Source organism: Hippopotamus amphibius, chromosome 14 (genome assembly GCF_030028045.1).
Source record: "Hippopotamus amphibius kiboko isolate mHipAmp2 chromosome 14, mHipAmp2.hap2, whole genome shotgun sequence".
Classification (NCBI taxonomy): Eukaryota; Metazoa; Chordata; class Mammalia; order Artiodactyla; family Hippopotamidae; genus Hippopotamus; species Hippopotamus amphibius.
Genome location: NC_080199.1, coordinates 74,132,006 through 74,152,984, shown reverse-complemented (window position 1 = coordinate 74,152,984; position 20,979 = coordinate 74,132,006). Strand labels below are relative to the sequence as shown.

General features: G+C 50.6%; 1 protein-coding gene across 4 annotated transcripts in view; it reads left to right on the top strand.

Moving 5' to 3' along the window:
- MTUS2 (microtubule associated scaffold protein 2) overlaps positions 1-20,979 on the top strand; it is a 315,424-nt gene extending 294,445 nt beyond the window's left edge. For all 4 annotated transcript variants that reach the window (XM_057707972.1, XM_057707971.1, XM_057707970.1 and 1 more), the window contains 6 exons: positions 6,683-6,788; positions 10,470-10,543; positions 15,501-15,599; positions 16,712-16,831; positions 19,228-19,325; positions 20,347-20,979. In XM_057707972.1, coding sequence (XP_057563955.1) covers positions 6,683-6,788; positions 10,470-10,543; positions 15,501-15,599; positions 16,712-16,831; positions 19,228-19,325; positions 20,347-20,560 — 711 coding nt within the window. In that variant the 3' untranslated portion in view covers positions 20,561-20,979. The remainder of the gene's footprint in view (positions 1-6,682; positions 6,789-10,469; positions 10,544-15,500; positions 15,600-16,711; positions 16,832-19,227; positions 19,326-20,346) is intronic.

The window sequence follows — 20,979 nt, the reverse complement described above, 5'->3', positions numbered from 1 at the left end:
CCCTGGCACGTGCTGTGCGCCAGGCCCTGCTCCTCCCTCCTTACATGTACTAACTCATTTAACCTCCACAATAATGCTGCGAGGGAGGGACCCTTATTATCCCCATTTTACAGGTGAGGAAACTGAGACACGGAGGTTGAAGAACTTGCCGGAATTCATGCTCATGGAAGAGCCGGGGTTGGACCCAGTCTGAAGCCAGGGTCTGTGCTCTCGAGCACTGAGCTAGAGTTTTCTGCCGGGTTTACTGCTAAATCTCTGGCACGGACTGCCTGCCTGCACAGAGCAGGCCTTCCCTTCAGTGTGTATTTGCCGAATGAAAGGATTCCGCTCGTTGACCTTAGCCCGCAGCCTTCCTAGAGAGGATCCTTCATCCTGGAATAGCTAGGGGAGGCTTCCCAGCGAGCCTGTCAGTCTGAAAGCAGGTAGGAGCCAGGCGTGCCCATCCCCAGGGCCAGCTGCTGTGTCTGTTACTGCGTTGGCACTGGTGTAAGACAGGCAGGTTAAGACAAGACCACTCTGCTTCCATGAGAACACATTCTACTCCCTTTTCTCATTTTCCTAGGTCCCCAAGGCTCCGATGCCTTAAAGCCCACCTTCTGATTGTGTATTGTTTCCCGCAGTCTGCTCATGGTAACTCTAAGGTGAATTGGCTCTGTTTACATCTCAGGCTGGTGCCGAGTGGCCCTTCACTGTCATGAAGGTTTGGGTTGCCTCCCCAGGAGATACCCCAGACGGCGACGGTCCCCAGAGACTTGTGGATCACAGGGAGCACGGGGGACATTTCAGGGTAATGTTAAGCACTGTTGTTGGAATGAACAGCCTCCTATTTTACAACACTGTCTTCTGTTCTGCATCACGGGTTAGTCATCCTCCTTTCTCTGGAGGCCTGTGGAAACCAGACACACCTGCCTGCTTGAGATGTTGTAGACTTAGAGGCTGGGGAACAGATAGGTTACAGCTAGGGTTACCTGCTGGGCTAAGATTAGAAACAGAACCTTCAGTATCTTGGTTCCTCAGCTAGCTTTAAGTGGACATTTGCACGTCTGCTGTCTTTAGTCTTACCTGCTTCATGGCCCCTGGATACAGCCCAAACCTGGTGCAGGTATCAGCTTGTTCTGTGCCCTATATCCTGGGGCTATTCGTTCCCAGTTTTACACAGAGAATGTATTTTTACCCGTATTCACTGACTTTGGGTCCAAAGTTCTGGGTTGGCTGAGAAGATGCCAAGAGATGGAAGGAAGGGCAGGAGGTGGTCCCCACACAGGAGGACAAGCCTCTGAACACCTCACGTGGGGGTGTCGTGTATGGGAAACCATGGAGTCGGGGCCGCTGCTGAGCGGAACCTGTCCACCAGTTGGGGGACCCAGGGCAGAGCCTCGCTAAGCTTCGTCGGTGCAGGAGCACAGGCTGGGTAGTGTGGTGTCATCTGCCTTTAAACCGGGACTGCAGCCTTTTAAAGATTTCATACTGGGAGAGATTGGAGGCCCTGACTTTTCCACTTGAGAGTGAGTGACATGAGCTACTTATGTATTTTAAAAGAGCTCTGTCTTATGAGGGCTCTTCTGGATCCTTTATAGTTGATAAAGGGATTCATTTAGTTATTCCTCCACCTGTGCAAAGAATAGTTAGTGACTGCCCGCCGTACAGAAGGCCTCATGATACTGCAAGAGATGCCAAGACGTGTAAACCATGGACTTGCTTGTTCCATAGCCTCGGGTTATAGATCCGGGGAAGTTCCGAGGCAAGCGCTGCAGAAGCCGTGATCCTGGGAGGGAGACACAGATGCTGTGTTTAGGAACTGAGAGTTTCCTTCCAGCTGGGAGGATGAGGGAAAGAGCATCTGCATGCTTTCCATTTGAGTAAATCTTCCCTACAGAAACCCATTGCATTGGGAGCTGGGGGAGGGATGGATGGTTTGAAATCTATGAATTATTCAGGCCCCTGATTCTGCTCCTGCTTCTGGATGTTGGCTGTTATCCTGACCTTCAGCTTCTCCAGCAGGGAGCACGCAGGCAACGAGGAAGGTGAAATGCACATCAGGCTGTATTCTAATTTTCAGGGAGAGTGAATGCGCGTGTGTTTGGTCCAGGAAGAGGCTCGGTGCCGGACCGTGGTGGGGATCTGGAAGGTCTGTGGTTCCAGTGATCCTCCTCGTGGGGGACAGTCGCGTTCAGCAGTGCTAACCCATAGATCTTGCAGCCTCTGTCCTTCTTGAGCCTTAAAACTCAAGTTCACCAATGGGGCCTCTCCAGGTGCCCCAGCGCCCTGGCCGGCAGCGAGGAGGCTGCTTCCGTTCTGACGCAGGATTTTCTGAGGCTTTACTCCGATCGGGAACTCCATTGTGAAGGCAGGCTGACCTCCGACGTCACTGCAGGAAAATCCAGAGGTCCGCTCATCTCAAGGGGCAGAGGCCATCCCTCTCTCTCTGACTGTATGCGGGAATCAGTTGGGGAGCTTCTGGCAAAGTACCTCTCCTGTCTGTGCCCCACACTAATGGAACCGCAGTCGCAGCGTGGGGCTCCCCAGGGCCCAGAGCTGCAGGTGTCTGGTGTCGGGGGAGGTACAGGGCCTCGTTCTTCAGTCCTGCAGACTAGTTAGGGCGTGAGCAGGGGCGTGGCCTGGCCTCTTGGCTTCCTTACGTGCCTTTAAAGATATGGTATGCCTCTTATCTTAAAAGTCTGATGATGGAGGTGTTTCATCAGATCAGTGCTCATCCTAGAGCTAGCCACACAGTAACAGAAGCCAGATTGCCTGAGCTTCCCTAGCTCAAAGCACACGAAACAGATCTTTCACCGTAAACACAAATGCTTTTCCTTTTCTTCTCCAAATGTACTCACCCACAGAGCGTGGTATTCAGTGATCAGACTTGTGACCTTTGACCCCTCCCTCCAAGACCCTTCGGCAGTTTGTCTCTCTCTCTGACCTGGCCCAGAAGCCCATCACTCAGGGGCCCCTGGTTCCTAGAGGCGTTCTGGATTCTGCGTTTTGAGCAGGCATTCCTTTCCAGAGGAGCAGAAGCGTTCGTCCTTTGGAATTTACTTTTGCTTTGTCTCAGGACACACTTTCTACACCTTCCTAAAGAAATCATCCTTTTAGACTAACTGGCAGGCACAGCATCCCCACGCTTAATTAGAATGTGCAGAGGCCACTTTGGCCATCATCCTGCGTCCTGTCTCTTATTCATCCCACACAGCAGGCACGCAGCCGCCATCAGCAGAAACCACACTCCCTAATCAAATAGAATGAAGTCCCCAGGGGCCCTCCGTCTTCCAGCACCAGAGCCCCACCTGTTCCAGCCCAGAGCCTCTGGATGCTGGCAGGAGGCAGAGCAGGGAAGATAGGAGCCTCTGTGAACACCTGCCCACGTGGTGGGCAGCAAAGGGCTGGCTGCCTGCTCAAGTCAGTACCCAGGATGCTGTAGCAGGGATGCAGGGACAGAAGGGATGGTGACTCGCCTTGTTATGGGGAAAGGAGAGTCGTTCAGAGAGCCCTGGAGAGAAAAGACAGGGGCAGCTCCTTCTGTCTCATCAGATAAGAATACATGTTGCGGATGGGGCAAATGGGAGGTTAATCTGGTTTTCCTTAATGAGTAAAGCCAGGACAATGAAAAGCCCATGCGTCTTCGTTCTAAATGGAAGTCTTCGCTAAGTGAATTGCCGAAGCCTCCCATAATTGCATTTTGCAGATGGCTGAATGAAGTAAGCCCACGGCTCTATTCTTACCCATTGGAGAGGGTGGCTTCCCAACCCTCTGCTTTGCTGGAACTCAGCTAAACAGCCAGCAGCTGCGGAAACGGAGCCTGATGCAGGGACCAGCTGCTCCTCTGTGCCACTGAGACTACTTGATGGGCACACGGACAGATCCCTCCATGGCCAGCTCAGAACTTTGTCCTCCTGGATGAGGGAGGAGGCTGGTTGAGCAGACGTTTTGGGCTCGGCAGGGGGGACCTAGGGTTCTGAAAGGAAAAAAAGGAAGCTTCACCAGCATAAGTGTGCTGTGGCCTGATAATGGTTTAGCGCCCCTGTCTCTTATTTCGCGATCAACAACACAAAAATATCTTGTGTGTCCCTTGGGTCAACTTGTCTGAATCCCTTCAAATGCCTGCCAAGCTGGAGGTCTTCTCAGGCTGAGAGCTTGGACAGACTGCTGCTTCATGTTCTGGAAAGAAGCCAGGAACCATGGAGGAAACGCATGGGGGTAGAAACTGGGACAAGAAAGAGGATGGCCAACAGTGCACGGCCCCTTCCTCGTGGAGGGAACAGTCTTTCAAAACCATACACGTGCCTGGAAACCTAAAGCACTCAAGAGTAAGGACCAAGGTGCCCAAATTTTGGCTCACTGGCTGTCACTGGTTTCCTTCAGAACATGCTGGGCTTTCCTCTCATTGCATGTGGAGGAACTCGGGGATCAGTATTTCATCCCTAAAAGCCCCTCTGAGAGGCTCTAACAGATAGACCACACCCTTACATCCTCTTTAGTATATTGGGCGTGGTATTCCATCACCACTAAATCAACGACCTGCCTCCAACAAGCCAGAAAGGCATGCGTTGAACCACCACCCTTGCTGATCAGGGCAGAAACACCACCAGGACACCAGGGACTCTTCTGGAACTTAGTCCTTGCGTCCACCTCTTTTTTTCTGAAACCACCCACGACACTTTGCATAAGAGCCCAATAAATTAGAATCATGCTGAGGACTGCTGAAACAGCATACTTGTGTCTGCACACAGTGTGCTGTGGGTCTGACGGACATCACCAATGGACCATAAAGAAAAGCTAGTTCCATTTCTTTCAACCAGTGATTTATTTTTCCAAAAGAGTGAAAGTATTTGGACAAAGATTCCATAAAAACCTTCACATAAACAGGATTTGGACAATTAAATACTGTGGTAATCGGCCTTTCTGCTGAGTGGATTCATAGCTCTGAGCCTCAAGTGAAATATTGTTTAATCAAGAATGACTAGTAAATAAAAGTGAATCATTGCACACCAAGTCCTTTTTCATGTTGTAATGCAGCTTTCCTACCACTATCAAGTTCATTGTTGGTTTTGCCAGTGATATTTCTGTTTTCATGGATGAAGGTTTCCTTTACCATAGGAGAGAGAAGTCAGGCAAACTTTCCCAAACAATGATGGTATCCAGAATGGGAATCTATCCAATTTTAAAATACAGATAATCCCATGCATCCCCTTCACGGGCGGGCTTCCTTTCTTGTGAAGAGTTCTTCCTCCTTACAGATCAGAGATAAGCCTGTGAATTATCTCCAGAGAAATGAAATCCTCTGAGAGGTGGCTGGACAGTCCTCTGAGCTGGTGCACCAAAGAATTTCAGGGCCTGGGCAGGTGTGCTGGCTCAGTGCTGTTCAAATGCCAGGTTTTGACACTTAGTATGTTGTAAAATCAGTTTAGTGGTTTGTAACTAGCATTTTGAAAAAAATGTTAACATAGAATAAAAATTTAAAAACCAGATTATTGTAGGTAGGAAGGGAAAGTGTCACTTTGTGAAACTTTGGTTTCGCACATGTGCCCCGTGTACACCTGTGTGTGTGTAACAGTGTACAGTGGTGTTTCTCCAGTGGGTCACCGACAGAGAATTTGTTCTGCTTTGCTGGCACAGGGGGAGGTCGTCTCATGCAATGACTCCTGTAAGTCATACATTTGAAGTTAAAATAACAGCCACAACAACAAAAATAACAAAAACAGTAAAGGTATAGGTGTGTGGTGGGGACCGAAATCAGGAACGGGGAAATAAAAAATTAACCTGTGATTAAGCTCCTGGAAATGTACCTTCAGCCAGAGAAACAGCAGCTTCTCGGGAGCAGCTCCCATAGCCCGGGCAGGGGAGGTTTGCACCATAACCTGGGGGGGCAAGTTCACGGCTGTGGAGCAGGGGTGGCGAGCACACACACATCTGCCCACTTGCCTTGGGCCTGGCAAGCGGGTCCTTGGGCACTGGTTGCTGGTCTTGCTGGGGGAGGCAGCAGTGGAGTGTTGGAGAGTTTCGCCCGTGCAGTCAGACAGCCCTGGACCGATTGTTAGCTCTGCCATTAGCCTTTGGGCAAAACACTTCCAACTTCTCTGAGCCTCAGTTTCCTCATCTGGAAAATGGACGTGAAAATACTTACTTTATTATATTGCTGTGAGGGTTGAGTAGAGGAACTGAGAGCAGGTATCTTAATAGATGTTAGTTCCCTCCAGATAGCTTGCCTGCTATAGCGTCCACCTGCCGCTGGGAAGCAGAAGTGACCATCTGGTAGCGGAGGACCCTCCTCTGTTCCTTATTACCTCGTGGAGTGCTTGGTGGAAGGGGAAGGAGTGGGGTGGAAGGAAATGGCCCAGAGGAGGCCCAGGTCAGTAAAGAGGTGGCTTAGGCAGCCATCCACTCCTGGGAGCTGCTTTCTCCTGAGTGAACTGCAGGGCCGTGGCAGTGACTTCCCTGTGACATCACCACCCCCTCCCCGGGCCCCCTGACTCCAGGACTCCCATGTTACCACAAGATCCTGGCCCTCCTGCCTTGGCACAAGGCTGAGGGTGGCCGTCATCTCAATAGCGTGTCCTGCCCTTGACATTAGGGCCACTGACCTTTCCCCTGGTTGAAGTCCACATCTGTCCTCCAAGCAGCGAGGCCATTGCAGCGCCTGGTCCCTGGCTCCCTGTGTAACCAGAGCTGTGATCTCCTGCAGGTGGAAGACATCACCGCCAGCCATGAGGCTGCTCTCCTAGAGATGGAAAACAGCCACACGGTTGCCATCGCGATCCTGCAGCATGACCACGAGCACAAGGTCCAAGGTAGCTACCAGCCTTGGTGTGTGCGGCTGGCAGGGCGGGCGTGCACGCTGACACCTTCCTGCTGCAGACACGAGACACTCGCTCCTCTTTCCCTTCTTCCTTCCTTTCCTGCCTGGTGTGTCCTTTGTGTTGTTTCTTGTGTTGAGAAAAGACAGAAATCCAAGACCTGGGTAACTAGAGTAAGTCCAATTTGTTCATTAAGTCCAACAGAGTTAGCCTAGGTACCCAACTAAGAATCGGCTGCCATCTAGTACTGTACTGGAATAGGTTTATAATCCTTTTCACATAAGTAATACATGAAAAAGAAACACAAAGAATAAAGAAGACATTTTTCATCTTACAGTACAGGGCCTTGAAAAGCACAGTCGTACAGAACAACAGCTGGCAGACAGGGGCCGGCATGGAGTGCGCAGGCAAGAAGAGGTACTGACCGGAGGAGGGGGAGGAGGTGGGAGACGGTAGAGCTGAAGGATGGTCAGCAACAGGAGACGGAGGCCGAGCTGCAGTTTCACGCACGCCTGATGCTGATGGTACGCACATTCGCATCTTTGAAAGTTGGAGACTTGAAGGTTCGTATGTAGGGAACTTCCTGTACTTTCCTCTGAAGCTGATCCTCTCAGCCCTGCCTGAAGACTGGAATCCCTGGGAGCCTTGGTCCCACCCCAGGGTTTGGGGTACAGCCTGGACGTGTTAAAGTTTGTAGGTGAATGTAACAGGTAGCCAAGCTTGAGACCCACTGTTCGAAAGCAGCTGTGGAAATCCTGGGCTTTGTCTTGTTTTGTGGCCTTATCGTCCCACAGGTGTGGTGTTGTCAGGGCCACGCCAGCATCTGATTGGGCCTGGGTCTCACACCTTGCACTCAGACCACAGTCACCATGGACCTACGTGGACTCTCAGGAACTTTCTTTTTACGTGTTTTATGTTTTCGTAACTTTGAATTATCTTTGGTTACGTAGGATTTTATATAGGTCGTAACAACAGCGGCAACATTTACTAAGACGCCTAAGATTTTGACTCTGTGAAAGAAGCTTTTTACACTTATACATTAATATATGGAATTTAGTTTTCCATTTCCCCTCTCCTCACTTTTTCCTCCCCAGTCAGCTCATTGTTAAAGTATATGAAAAACAATGAATTTAACAATAGATTAACAAATTTTAAAAATTTGAGAATTACTATCAGAGTTTTTAAATTATTTTTAAAATGTTCCTTGTAAACAACAAGGCCCCCTGTGCAGTCATCAATACTCTTGTGACCGCCCCCTCAAGCACCAGCCCCACCACCTCTGGGAACTATCTGTACATGGAAAAGTCCAAGCTGGAGGCAAGGGAGAGAAATTCCCTGAGAACTAGTTAAATGTACTACCTATGTCCTACAGTACCAGCTCCCACCCTTGGCTGCACACGGGAACCCCCTGGAGAGTTGTTTTTTTTTTTAAATATTGATGTTAGAAACCTAAATACCCATCGACAGATGAATGGATAAAGAAGATGTGGCACATATATACAATGGAATATTGCTCAGCCATAAAAAGAGTGAAATTGAGTTATTTGTAGTGAGGTGGATGGACCTAGAGTCTGTCATAAAGAGCAAAGTCAGCCAGAAAGAGAAAAACAAATACCGTATGCCAACATATATATGGAATCTAAAAAAAAATGGTACTGATGAACCCAGTGACAGGTCAAGAATAAAGATGCAGATGTAGAGAATGGACTTGAGGACACGGGGGCGGGGGGGGGGGTGCAGAGGGGAAGCTGGGACGAAGTGAGAGAGTAGCACTGACATATATACACTACCAACTGTAAAATAGATAGCTAGTGGAAAGCTGCTGCATAACACAGGGAGATCAACTCAATGATGGGGGATGACTTAGAGGGCTGGGATAAGGGAAGGTGAGAGGGAGTCGTGGGAGGGAGGGAATATGGGGATATATGTATAAATACAGCTGATTCACTTTGTTGTACAGGAGAAACTGGCACAACAGTGTAAAGCAATTGTATTTCAATGAAGAGCTTAAAAAAATTGATGTGTAGATCCCATTACAGAGGTTCCAATTTAATTGCTCTGGGGTGCCACCCAGGCATCAGAATTTTTTTAAACTCCCCAGGTGATTCTAATATGTAGCAAAATTTGAGAAGCACTGTCTTAGAGCACAGTGTTAACCATGGGACAGAGTGTCAGGACCTTAAAATGATGAACTACATCCTGGGTACCTAGATGGTCGCCATGGTTTGTGCCATCTCCAGCATAGATACGGACTTTTCTTTGCTTGCGAGGTATTGGGATCATCTGAAAATGCCCTAAAGCCCGTCACTGCACTGTAGGAAAAGGGGCTCAGGAAAGGGAACAGGAATGGAAATGTTACAATGAGTGTTGCCTCTTGTTTCTGATTTTCTATATAAGTAGACCTGGTAGATTTTTCTGATGAATGAAGTCTCGCTTAGATGCCACATCCAGGGCCTTTGAATTATACATAATGTGAAGACGATGTAGGTGTATGTAATGGTACCTAAAAAATTCATTATTATGGATGTTTCTCTCAATGACTATTAAAGTAATCATTTAGACAAAGGCAGGTAGACCAGAAGGCCACATGGCTTTATGCCAATGAAATAACCATAAACTTCCTTTTTCCAAATGTAAATTTCAGCTATGCCAACTGGATGTCTTAGAGAACTTCACCATCATTAGTTAAAAGATTTAGGTCAATGGAAACCACAAAGTTTTTCCTAATTGCAGCTCATGCCAGCCAGAATGATAATTATTGGTCTCCAGTACTCTCTGGTGCTAAGCATATGATCCAGGCTGTAATGAGACCTTTGCTCCCTCCAGTTATAACATGAAAACAAATTGCTTGTGTAGCTAGAATGAGACAGGCTTCACCCAGCTAATAAGACTGTTCCCATCTGGAGGAAAATAGAATCCATTTGCTTAATAACTCTTACATGACATCTCTTTCTACCTAACTTGCAAATTAGTACTGGAATGACACTTTTCATGGAATAGAATTGTTCCAAACTCTCCAAGAGGAACCAGTCCAGTGAGTCCTTCCTTCTGTCTGAGTGTCTTAATATAGACTCTTTGCTCTTGTAAATCCTAGCAACCTATGGTTTCCAGAGTGTGGCCCAGAGGCCACCAAGGTGGCTTTGCAGGCACAGCACTGGTCCCATTCACCTGTCCATTCTCCAGCAAGCTCAAGCTCTGCTCTCCTTGGACATCACCCTACCTCAGCCCCAGATTGCTGCTTCATGGTGGAAGGAAGAGTGATCCCGGGAGGGAAGAAAATAGAGATTTAACATTATTACCCAGCGGTTTTACCATTAGGAAAAGTTGGAGAATTAATGAGTGCTGTGAATGGAGAATCTGACTTGGCCAGGGTGGTGGTAGAGCTGGGTATAAAAGTGTGTGTGTGTGTTCTTCTGCTCTGTTTGCTTTCCTCTCTCCTTTCTTTCCTCTTCCCCTCTCTTTTCTCCTATTCCCTTCCCCCGTCCTTTCTTCCTCTCCTCTAAATAACATCACATAAAATTTCAAACTAATGGAGAGGTCTCTTTAGGTGTAAGTCTGCTATATACTGGTATCCCTTATTCACCTACGTCACTAGTCTTGGTCTAGCAAAAGAATCTTATTTGATCCCTTTTCAAAGAGAAAGATCAACTTAACAATTTGATGTCTTCTTTCCAGAACTGATATCTACCCACGAGCTTGAAAAGAAAGAATTGGAAGAAAATTTTGAAAAGCTGCGGCTGTCATTACAGGTTAGTATCTCCTTAACTCTGACATCAAGATAATGGCAGCATCATTATTCCTGTCCACAGACATTTATCCAGCACCTACTGTGTACTGGATCATGTACTAAGCATTGGGGGTAAATAAGACCTACTCTCTGCCTTTAAGGCGTTTACTGTCCACTCAGAGCTGTGATACAAATAGTGACAGACCAGCATGGAAGGTAACACATACTTGCATGGAATGAATAATACCACTGGCGCCACAGGAGTTCCGAGAGACGGCTCCCCACGTGCTGCAGTTAGAGCCGTGTTTGGGGAAAGGGGAGCAAAGCATTCTAGGCAGGGGGAATGGGGTAATGGGGTGAGGAGAGTCATGTAGTACAGAAGTCACAGGACATGTTCTGGGAATTGTAAAAGCGACTTTAGTCACCTGGAGGTGGGTGAGATGTAAAGGAGCTTCTTGGTGTCCCACTGCCAACCTACACAGATGGGTCTCAGATGCCAGGGGCATCCTTCTGACCTCGAAGAGGAGAATGGAGCGTCTCTGCCTTCCAGAGACCCCGGCCAGCTGCTTCTGTGAAAAGATGTTGACTGCCCCCGCCCTAGGGAGGGGCTGCCTGGGAAGCAAGGGGGAGGTTGGTGGCCCTGCTCCCATTACCAGCTTTGGACGTCCCAGTCATAGAAGGACCATCTTTTAACTATTAGGGACACTCACATCTGGAAATTTGGGAGGCAGTTACCATAATTCTAATACAGAGGCAGGAATTGTGCTTCTGCGATGGCTCCCTTTCCCCAGGCAGTGTTCCTTGCACAGAGCCTGCCTGCCAAGAGAAGAATCTAGGATTATGGAGTGTCACGCTATTGAGTGTGCTGTGTAAAACTTTAAAGTGGGGAACCGCCTGCTGCCAGCCCACTCCGGCCATCGATTGTGGATCCATGGGTGGGTCTGCGGATGCCCACGTGCGCCGTGCGGCTTACCCTTGGCAGATTAACCCGAGACTGCCTTCTCTGTGTACCCCACATCCCACACCACCCAGATATACTGCCCTTAAGGAACACAAACCAGGAAAGTAACAGCCATATTGTGATGTATCAAAAACCCCCCAAGAGTCCAAAACCAAAAGAAGGGAGAGTTTTATTTCATCCATGAGTCTTCACCCAGTCGTGAACTGTGCACTCATGGGCAGAAGCCATTTGAGCTGGAGATTTTCTGGAGCGAGGTGGGTGCAGTTGCTTAGGCCAGTCTCCTTGGGCTACTGGCAGCTGGAGAGACAGGTTTGGGGTAAAAGATTTGAGTTTGGGGTTTAAATCCCCACTGTACATCCTCTTAATAGCTTTGAAATCTCAGACAGTTATATATGCTGTAAACCTTAGTTTACCCATCTGTAAAATGGGGATGATAGCAGCTCCTTCCTCCAGGTGTGAGCAGCTTAAGGGAAATAATATGTCTGTTAATGAAAAAAATGAATCAATAGTCAATCTAAGAAAGAGATGGAGAATTTTATTCAAGCCAGCCTGAGGGTTAGAAGCCAGGAAACAGTCTTTATGTGGTATACAATAATATATAATGGAATACTACTCAGCCATTAAAAAAAGAATGAAATGTTGCCATCTGCAGCAGCAGGATGAACTTGGAAGGCATTATGCTAAGTGAAATAAGTCAGACAGAGAAAGACAAAGACTTTATGATAGTCTTTAAGAAAGACTGTATGATATCATTTATGTGTGGAATGTAAAAGATACAGTAAACTAGTGACTATAACAAAAAAAGAAGCAGACTCGCAGATGTAGAGAATGAACTAGTGGATACCAGGGCGGGGGTGCAACACAGGGGTGGGGAAGAGGGAGGTACAAACCATTGGGTGTAAGACAGCCTCAAGACTGTATTGTATGACACAGAGTACAGCCAACACTTTGTAATAACTGTAAATGGCAAGTAACCTTTAAAAATTGTATTAAAAATTTCCTAATTAAAAAAGAAAAGACGGAAAGCTATAAGGACTGTCCCACCTGTTAGAGATCGATGCACAATTGTATAAATTTTTGAGACAAAGGGTCTTACGTCAAAGTAACATATTGACAGTTTGCACAGTCCAACAGGGCGAGTAGTGGGTCATCGTGAACCCTTACAGGATTGAGAAAGGAATGTTATCTCCTAAGGAGTCACCTTGCTTGCGCGAGAAAATTGCTTTTTTTTTTTTTTTTAACGGTGAGCAGGCATTCCTGTGTCTTCTAAGGGGGCCCAGTTAATGTGTAATGCAGATGCACAGTGCACAAAGGGGGGTAGTGTAGTGGCCTAGATGGGCAGAGAGAGAATTGTATGTTTAAAAATTTTTCTGGTCCTGCCTTAAAAAATAAATTTATTTCATCATGTGTAACGTGTGTAGAGCACTGGGCAGCACCTATTGCTATTATAACAGTTTCAGGCATTGTTTTTTTTTAAGATTATTTATTTATTTATTTATATGTTTATTGGCTGCGTTGGGTCTTCGTTGCTGCGCACGGGCTTTCTCTAGTTGCTGTGAGCGGGAGCTACTCTTGGTTGTGGTGTGCAGGCTTCTCATCGTGGTGGCTTCTCTTGTTGTGGACCACGGGCTTTAGGTCATGGGCTTCAGTAGTTGCAGCATGCAGGTTCAGTAGTTGTGGCACACAGGCTTAGTTGCTCCACAGCATGTGGGATCTTCCTGGGGCAGGGATGGAACCCGTGTCCCCTGCATCGGCAGGTGGGTTCTTACCCACTGCGCCACCAGGGAAGCCACAGGCATCGTGACATTTATCACCATCATCATCACTCTGCTGCCATTGGTTCTCTCCGAGTGGTCCACGTGCCAGGTCACCCGCTGGGTCTCTGTGCTCTTCCCTTGACATAAAGGAGCCAACCCAGGTTGAAGAGCAGTATGTCCTGTCTGGTTGCTATGGCACGGTTGTGTGCCTGAGAGTCTGTTTTGAATGATGGTGAATAAAGCAGAAAAACCACAGTGTGATATTTTAGATGCCACCTCGGTGGTATTTCCCTGAGTTTTTCACTGTTTTGTTTTCTAATGGAGGACAAGAGGCTGGAGAGGGATGCTTGCTCTGACGAGGCTTGTGTAGGAGGCGGGTAGTGTTCCAGTCATTTTATTTTATTTTATTTATTTTGCAATAAAATAATAGCTAATGTTTATTGAGCCCTTACTGTATGCCAGCTACTGTTGTAAATCTTAACTCACCACCGTCCTCTGGGATAGGTATTATTATTATCATACCCATTTTACAGATGGGGAACCCTGGACACAGATGTAGCACTCTGGGCATCTTAGAGTCACATTCTACACATGCGTGCTGGGGCCCGGCCGCCCTGGGCCCTGATTTACACTTGCTGGCTTGCGTGATGTGGAATTCCCACGGACACTATCTTGCCCTCATGCATCAGCATGTGTGTGTAATGGCACTGTGGGGGCTTGTAGTTCTTAAAAATTAAGTGGAAGTAACTGGAAACAAAAGAAAGAGAGAGAGAAGGAAGAGGAAGCCACCCAGGATGGTCTGCAAAACAGGGTTCTCTGTGATGACGGTCAAGACAGCGGTCAAGACGCGGTACGTGGCAGCGCTCTCGTGTGCAAGTCCATCCCAGACCGCCCCCAGCTGCTCACTTGTGACGGGGGGGCCATTCCTCTTTCCGGAAGAGTCCATGGGAAGACCCGAGTCCCTGGGTTTTAATGTTCCAGAAACGGTGATGGAGGTGGAGCGCTCTGGAATATGCGGCACTAGCGAGGCACCACGTCTTCCCTCTGCTTGAGCATCAGGGGAAAGCCCGCGGCCCGGGCCCCTCTGCTGCCCACCGCCACCAGTCAGGCCTGGGGCTGCAGGGAGAGGGCTCAGCGGGTGGCATCTGCCCCGGCAGTGGGGCGGAGGCACTGCGCCTCCCCGCACACGCCTCCGTTCTTTCCGCCTTTACCCGGAGGGTGGCCCCGTGGCTCGCACGTGTTGGGGGCCAGGAGGGTCCTCCAAGTAGGAGAGGGGGGTCTCAACAGGACAGACCCATGCACACGGCAGCTCACGCCAGGGACCTGCCACCCCGGGGAGGGGTGAGGGGGGGCCAGAAGGGAGCCAGGAGTGAGAGGGGCTGGCGATGGAGACAGAGCTGGATGTGAGGCGGGGTGGGGGCAGCGAGACGAGAAAGGCTGCATCGCTTCATCCTGAGAGCATGGGGTGTTACATAGCGGGGTGCCGGGTTCAGGTTCGCGCTTCAGAGAGCTCCCCCTCCCCCAACCCAGACTCCGGCGTGAGGGCACAGGAGTTGCCGGGTCCAGGAAAAAGTCAGCGAGTGGCCCGACCCCAGCAGGCGGGAGTGGGATCAGGAGTGTCTGTGGATCCAGGGACCTGACGGAGGAGGCGGACGCCTTCAGGCCCAGCCACCCCTGTGTTTAGTGGGAGGGGGAGGGGCTCGGGCAGAGGGAGGGGTCAAGGTCAGTTTGACAGGTTCTGGCTTGAACTTTGCAAATGAGGACAGTTCTTCTTTGAGATGGATCAACTGTCCTTCCTGAAGCTGGGAGCTAGAAGCCCCTGGGCCTGTGGGCCTCTCTCTGTGCTGATGGTCTGCCTTCGTGAGGTTGCTTATTAAATTACCAAATGCCCTTGCTCTGCAAGCTTCTTGTTTTGGTGGGGGGGGGGGAAGGTGAGGAGAGTTTTCTGATCTCAGGAGGTGCTGAGTCAGGCCACCTGCTTTGGGTCCCCTGCCAACGCCCGTGCACTTTCCATGCAGCAGCAAAATCCATCTGTCCGTGTCTTGTGGTCCATTCTGGACGAGGCACCGAGGCGGAGAGACGGGCGCACCTGGGGGCCTCTCCCTGCAGCACACGATGCCCTTTTGGGGGAGCCCAGGGCGGGCGCTGTGACCTCGCTGCCCCCGGAAGAGCGCCCAGGACAGGGGGGTGGCCATCATCACCGCCTCCCAGGTACCGCACCTGCAGGGGACCGAGCTGGACGTCTCGTGCGTTCCTTGCAGGACCAGGTGGACACGCTGACCTTTCAGAGCCAGTCTCTGCGGGACCGAGCCAGACGCTTCGAGGAGGCTTTGAGGAAAAACACTGAGGAACAGCTGGAGGTATCATGTGCTTCCCTCCCAGCGCCCGCAGGGCCCTCTCGAGGTGGCTCTGCTGAACCCCAGGAAGCCTGGGGCGCCCCCAGCAGCCACCCTAAAGACAGTGCCCCTGTGCTGATCTGATGTCAGAACAACAGCTGTCAGGGCCTCCTGGAATTCTAAACACAGGCCTGTCCCCTTTCCTGAGTCAGCACGGCTGCTGGGCTCCCCGTCTGAGTGTTTTCTTGCCACAGTTCACACGGCTCCCCGGCCATTGTCCCTGAGCTCCTGTGACAAGCTGGGTCTGGGAACACCTGGCCAGTCCCCCTAGACCCCCCACCCCTGCCATCCCATTCTCTCCCAACCCTGACTCCACAGGGAGGCATCACTGAAGCCCAGGTTGGTAGGTTGAGGGTTTTCTCCCCCAGAAAAGCTGGCAAAATCCCTTCCCTCTGATGTAGGGTTGCCAGATAAAATACACGACACCCAGTTAAAATTGAGTGACAGATAAATGAGTTTTTAGTAACAAGTATGTCTCATGCAATAAACCACACAAAAAAAGTTGTTTATGTGAAATTCAAACTTAATTGAACATCTTGTCATTTTATTTGTTACATCTGGCGACCTTACTCGAACAGCTCTTTTTCTGCAATGCCTTGTCTGCTTTTTAAACCCCTTTGCTCATTTCCTACGCAGGGTGGGGGGGAGGGGGGCTGTCCATGGGCACAGGTAGGACCTGTCAGTCCCCACCTGTCTGTTGCGTAAAGTAGTCTGGGTGAATGTTAAAAGCCAACGTTGAATTTACTCTTTCTACCCAGTAAGTTCCCTTGGGAGGATGGGCTGGTAGCGTCCAGCCACCCCAGCATCCGACTTTTCAGGGAACAACGGCTCCGTCTCTCCTGCTCCTGGGGAGCTGGATTTTCAGTAGTGCTTCCAGTGGGAACCCGTGGGCATTGCTATCAGGGAGGGCTGTGAGCACGCTCGCCCTCTCGCCCTCTCGCCCTCTGGCTCTCGTTCTCCAGTGCCCGTTAGGAAGCTTGTTAGCGAAGACTAGATCTCGCTGAATTCATGAAGCTCGTGGATGCTGGGCTTTGGCGGGATGCCTGGTAAATCGCTCCTGCTCTCTGCCCCTGTAGATTGCATTGGCTCCTTATCAGCACTTGGAAGAAGACATGAAGAGTCTGAGGCAGGTGTTAGAGATGAAGAATCAGCAAATACACCAGCAGGAAAAGAAGATCATTGAGCTGGAAAAGCTGGTGAGTCGGCCTCTAACCCCGGGAGGCCCCAGTCACTTGCATGATATACCTGCTGCCCATGTGGATGTCAGTATTAACAGCATCCAGGTGGGGGCCCTTACCTGTCCGGTGCTCACACCTGAGCAGAAAATGCCACAGCTGGGGCTCCAGGCCTTTCTTAGGAAGCCAGGAGTTCAGGAATCTCAGAGGGGGCCTTGTTTGTACAGATCTGGGGTCCATCTGAACCCTGCCTGCATCCTCGTCCACTGCTGGGACGTGCAGTTTCCTCCCCTCCCCGGGGAGGATGTGCGGTGAGCCAGCACCCAAGAGCTCGCAGATGTACACCACGCACCGCGTAGACACCTTATGTGTGTTTGTTGTTTAACTGCGAATGCAATCCACTGGCAGGGCCTCCTTTTACAGATGCGGACGTAGAGGCTTAGGACGAGGTCATGTCTCACCCAGAGCCACACGGTGGTCCAGACCAGGCAGGAGCCCCAGGCCAGAGCTCCAAGCCCTGACTTTCATCACACTCTCTGTCTCACCTTTCAGCCCGGCTCCCACAGAACTAGCAAAGGGCACCCCTTTGGGGGAACAGAGTGCCCAAAGTTCACTCCCCGACCCTGTGGGTGCAAGGGCTGCAGCTGAGATAGTTGTCCAAGGTTAGCAGCAGAGGAGCCTGCCTCCAAGGAGATGCCATCTTGATGGGAAGGTTGGCCCAAGGGTTTCAGATAGATTAATTTTTTCTTTTTTATTGTTATATTTAAAATAAATTTTTGATACTCTAAAAGGAAATATAATTTCCTCAGAAAGGAAATTATGAGATAAAAATAAGAAAAGTAAGATATCATATTTCCATCACTGTTAATATTTCCAGAGCCTTTCCTCTGTACAAGTGCACACACCCCAATATATAAGCCACACTCACATACAAATGTTTTGTATCCTGCTTTCTTTCAGTTAGCAAACCCTCAACTCACCGTCTCAGTAACTGATCATCTCCTCTAACTTTTCAAGTTCTCTGTATGTCTCGGAAATGTCCTTGAAGCTGGTTTATCCACAGCAGGAGCTGGTCCCAGACCACCTGCTGCGTTTGGTGGTCACGTCCCCTCTCCTGATCTAGCAGCATCCCTCTCTGTGGATGTCTCTCGCTGCACGGATGCCTGCCAGTTAGGATAAGGGCAGATGGGGGTGTGAGTACCTGTCACCAGCATCCAGGGTCATGCTGGCCTCCTGGCACCTTCCAGCAGCCCAAAGCTTCTCAGGAAGGCCACGAAGGCCAGTGGGGGGTTCGCGGACAGAGCCCCCCCCTCTCGGCCCTGCAGCTGTCCTCCTCCAGGCGGGGCCCGCATCGTTATCTGGTCAACCACAAGCCTCGGGGTTTATCTGGCTGTTTTTAGCTGTGCTCCAGGCATTCTGCAGGCACACAAGAGGTCTCGTTGCAGAAACCTTTCCAGGCAGAGCAGGGGCGGGGGTAGGGGGAGGAACTGACTTAATCACTTCCCATTTCCTGGGAGCAAAGATGAGGATGGGGTGAAGAGCCTGGCTGAGGAGCAGGGGCAGAACCCAGTCCTTTTGCTCTGAGGCCTAAGCCTGATTCATGGAGAGGTGGCCAGTTTCTTTAAAGATTAACTACCCCAGCTGTGAATTTATCACATTCTTTTCAAAAAATAATTTATTTCTCAGTTCATCTTAGAAGGAGCTCTGCTTGCGCTAGGTCTCAGGCCCTGGGGACACACCGACAGAGAGCAGGGCGTGAGTTGCGGGTGAACAACCACCACGGAGGATGTTATCTTCTGACCATGTGCCAAGCTGGGCTTACGCCACGCGTGCCTGGCTGCCCAGAGCCTCAGAAGGAAAAACTGTGTCTACGTGATTTATTTCCAGCCCTCCATTCATTCAGAATGCTGTGTTGTGCACACAGGCCTGGCCTGAGATGCCGGTGCAGGGTGACCCGATGGGAAGAACCAGGGGACCCATCAGCAGGACTAGGTCCTGGTGGTGCTCACAGCTCATCTCTGACAGTGACAGGGGCCCGGGGACACTCACTATGAGAAATATACTCGACACAGGAATCCAGTATAGGCACACACATCTTGTGTATTTACAATATATACAATCCACTACATACACACACACATAATATATATAAAAGGGAAATATGTATCTAAAACATTTAACAATACTTTTACTACATAGAGTACATTTTGGTATTGTCTATTCTGTTTTATTTTGTTTAAAAAAGAAATGCTGGTCACGTCCCTCTACCCTGATTTTACAACCGACTGATGCATTGCAAACTGCGGTTTGGAAAACACTGTTCTTGATAATCCTCCAAAGCCCAGGAGCCAAGGGCGCTGGTCTGCCATCTATCATAGGGCCTTGCTGAGAAGCTCTTGACACCGCATTTTTTATAGGCAGAAAAGAACATTATCCTGGAAGAAAAGATCCAAGTTCTCCAGCAGCAGAATGAAGACCTCAAAGCCAGGATCGACCAGAACACCGTCGTCACGAGGTAGGTGGGCCTGGGCGTCGGAGCCTCCAAAGCAGGTGTCACTCACAGAATGGCTTTGCTCTTGACCTTGGAGGGCTCGGCGTTTGTCCTCATGCCTCCGAGCCCTGCGGCTTCCCCACACGGGCTCTTGGCACTCCGCACATGGAGGGAGGCCCAGGACACGCCGCCCTGAGCACCCGGCCCTGCCCTGGCTCTGCGGAGCACGGGGCCCCACCTTGGCAGAAATGAGGGACATGCGCCAAAGCATGTGGCACAGCTGGGAGGCGACGGGGACACTTCTGGAGGAGGTTTTGGAAGGGCTGCCAGCTGGGGGTTCCCAGGCTAAAGAGAACTGTCCCGTGAGCTGACCCCGAGCTCCATCACTGGGGCCCTCGGCTGCTGCACTGGCGCTGGGCCAGGTGGTCATGGCAGAGGCGAGCTGGCCTGGCCGGAGAGCAGCAGGGAGCGGACGCTGCTTCCACTTCGGTGCTGCCTTCCCTGCTTGGAGGGAAGTCAGGGAGGCAGCCCTGCTGCTGTCACGGCAGAGGCACCGAGTGCATCGGTTCCTTTTTCACTTAGCATCCATGAGCCACAAACATCAGCTGAGCATCTGTTATGCCCCAGGCCTCAGGCTGCTCTGGCGCCTGTCCTCCAGGGCTCCGGGTCCAGCGGGCGGCCAGATGCACGGCCCAGAGGTGATGGCTGCCAGGGAGGCCCGAGCCAGGGACAGGCCCCTCTTCCCCCTCTTCTGGAGGCTTCTGCTCTGTCCACTGGCCACCAGTGCCTCCCCTGACTGGGGCAGAGGGGCTGTGGGCGGGTTGGGTGTTGGCGGAGAGGCTCTGGCAACGGATGTGTGGGTGGGACAGGTGGCAGTCATGTTTCAACCCCGGTTCTTAGTTCCTGGTCTGCAGGCAGGACCCTGTTCTCCCCGCCGGCACCCACCACCTACCCCCTTTCCCTGAACCCCTTGGCCTGGCAGACCTCAGGTTAAGTGCCTTCGGACGTGGCTGCTACTCGACTGCGGCTTGTTCTCCCCGTGCAGACAGCTGTCGGAGGAGAACGCTAACCTCCAGGAATACGTGGAGAAAGAAACGCAGGAGAAGAAGAGACTGAGCCGAACCAACGAAGAGCTGCTTTGGAAGCTCCAAACCGGGGACCCAACCAGCCCGATCAAACTGTCCCCCACGTCCCCTGTTTACCGCGGGTCCTCCTCCGGGCCCTCGTCTCCCGCCAGAGTCAGCATGACGCCCAGATGACGCCACCACGCTGCGGGCCGAGCTGCGGCGCCTGGTCCACGAGGGTTTCCACCTGGAGGGAGCGGGGACCATGGGCCGGCCCGGCTGACCCTGCGCGCATGCCCAGTAGCTGCGTAGCTGCATCCTGTGCGCGCATGCCCAGTAGCTGCAGAGCTGCATCCTAGGCAGAGTTCTTCTCTGATCCTCGTGTAAGACTGTCCCGGTACTGGCACTTAGGAAAGTGTAAACGGTAGTGTCTGATGTGCAAACGTTTGACCGTAGTGAGAGCCAAAAGAAAGCAATGCCAACTGTTCTTGAGCGATGAACTTTCACTGCAGAATTTCAGGTTAGTTACAAGTAGCTCAGTTTTGAGTATCTATTGAATAATCATTGTGTACTGCACCGATATGTGTGTATATTTAGATATACGTATATACACA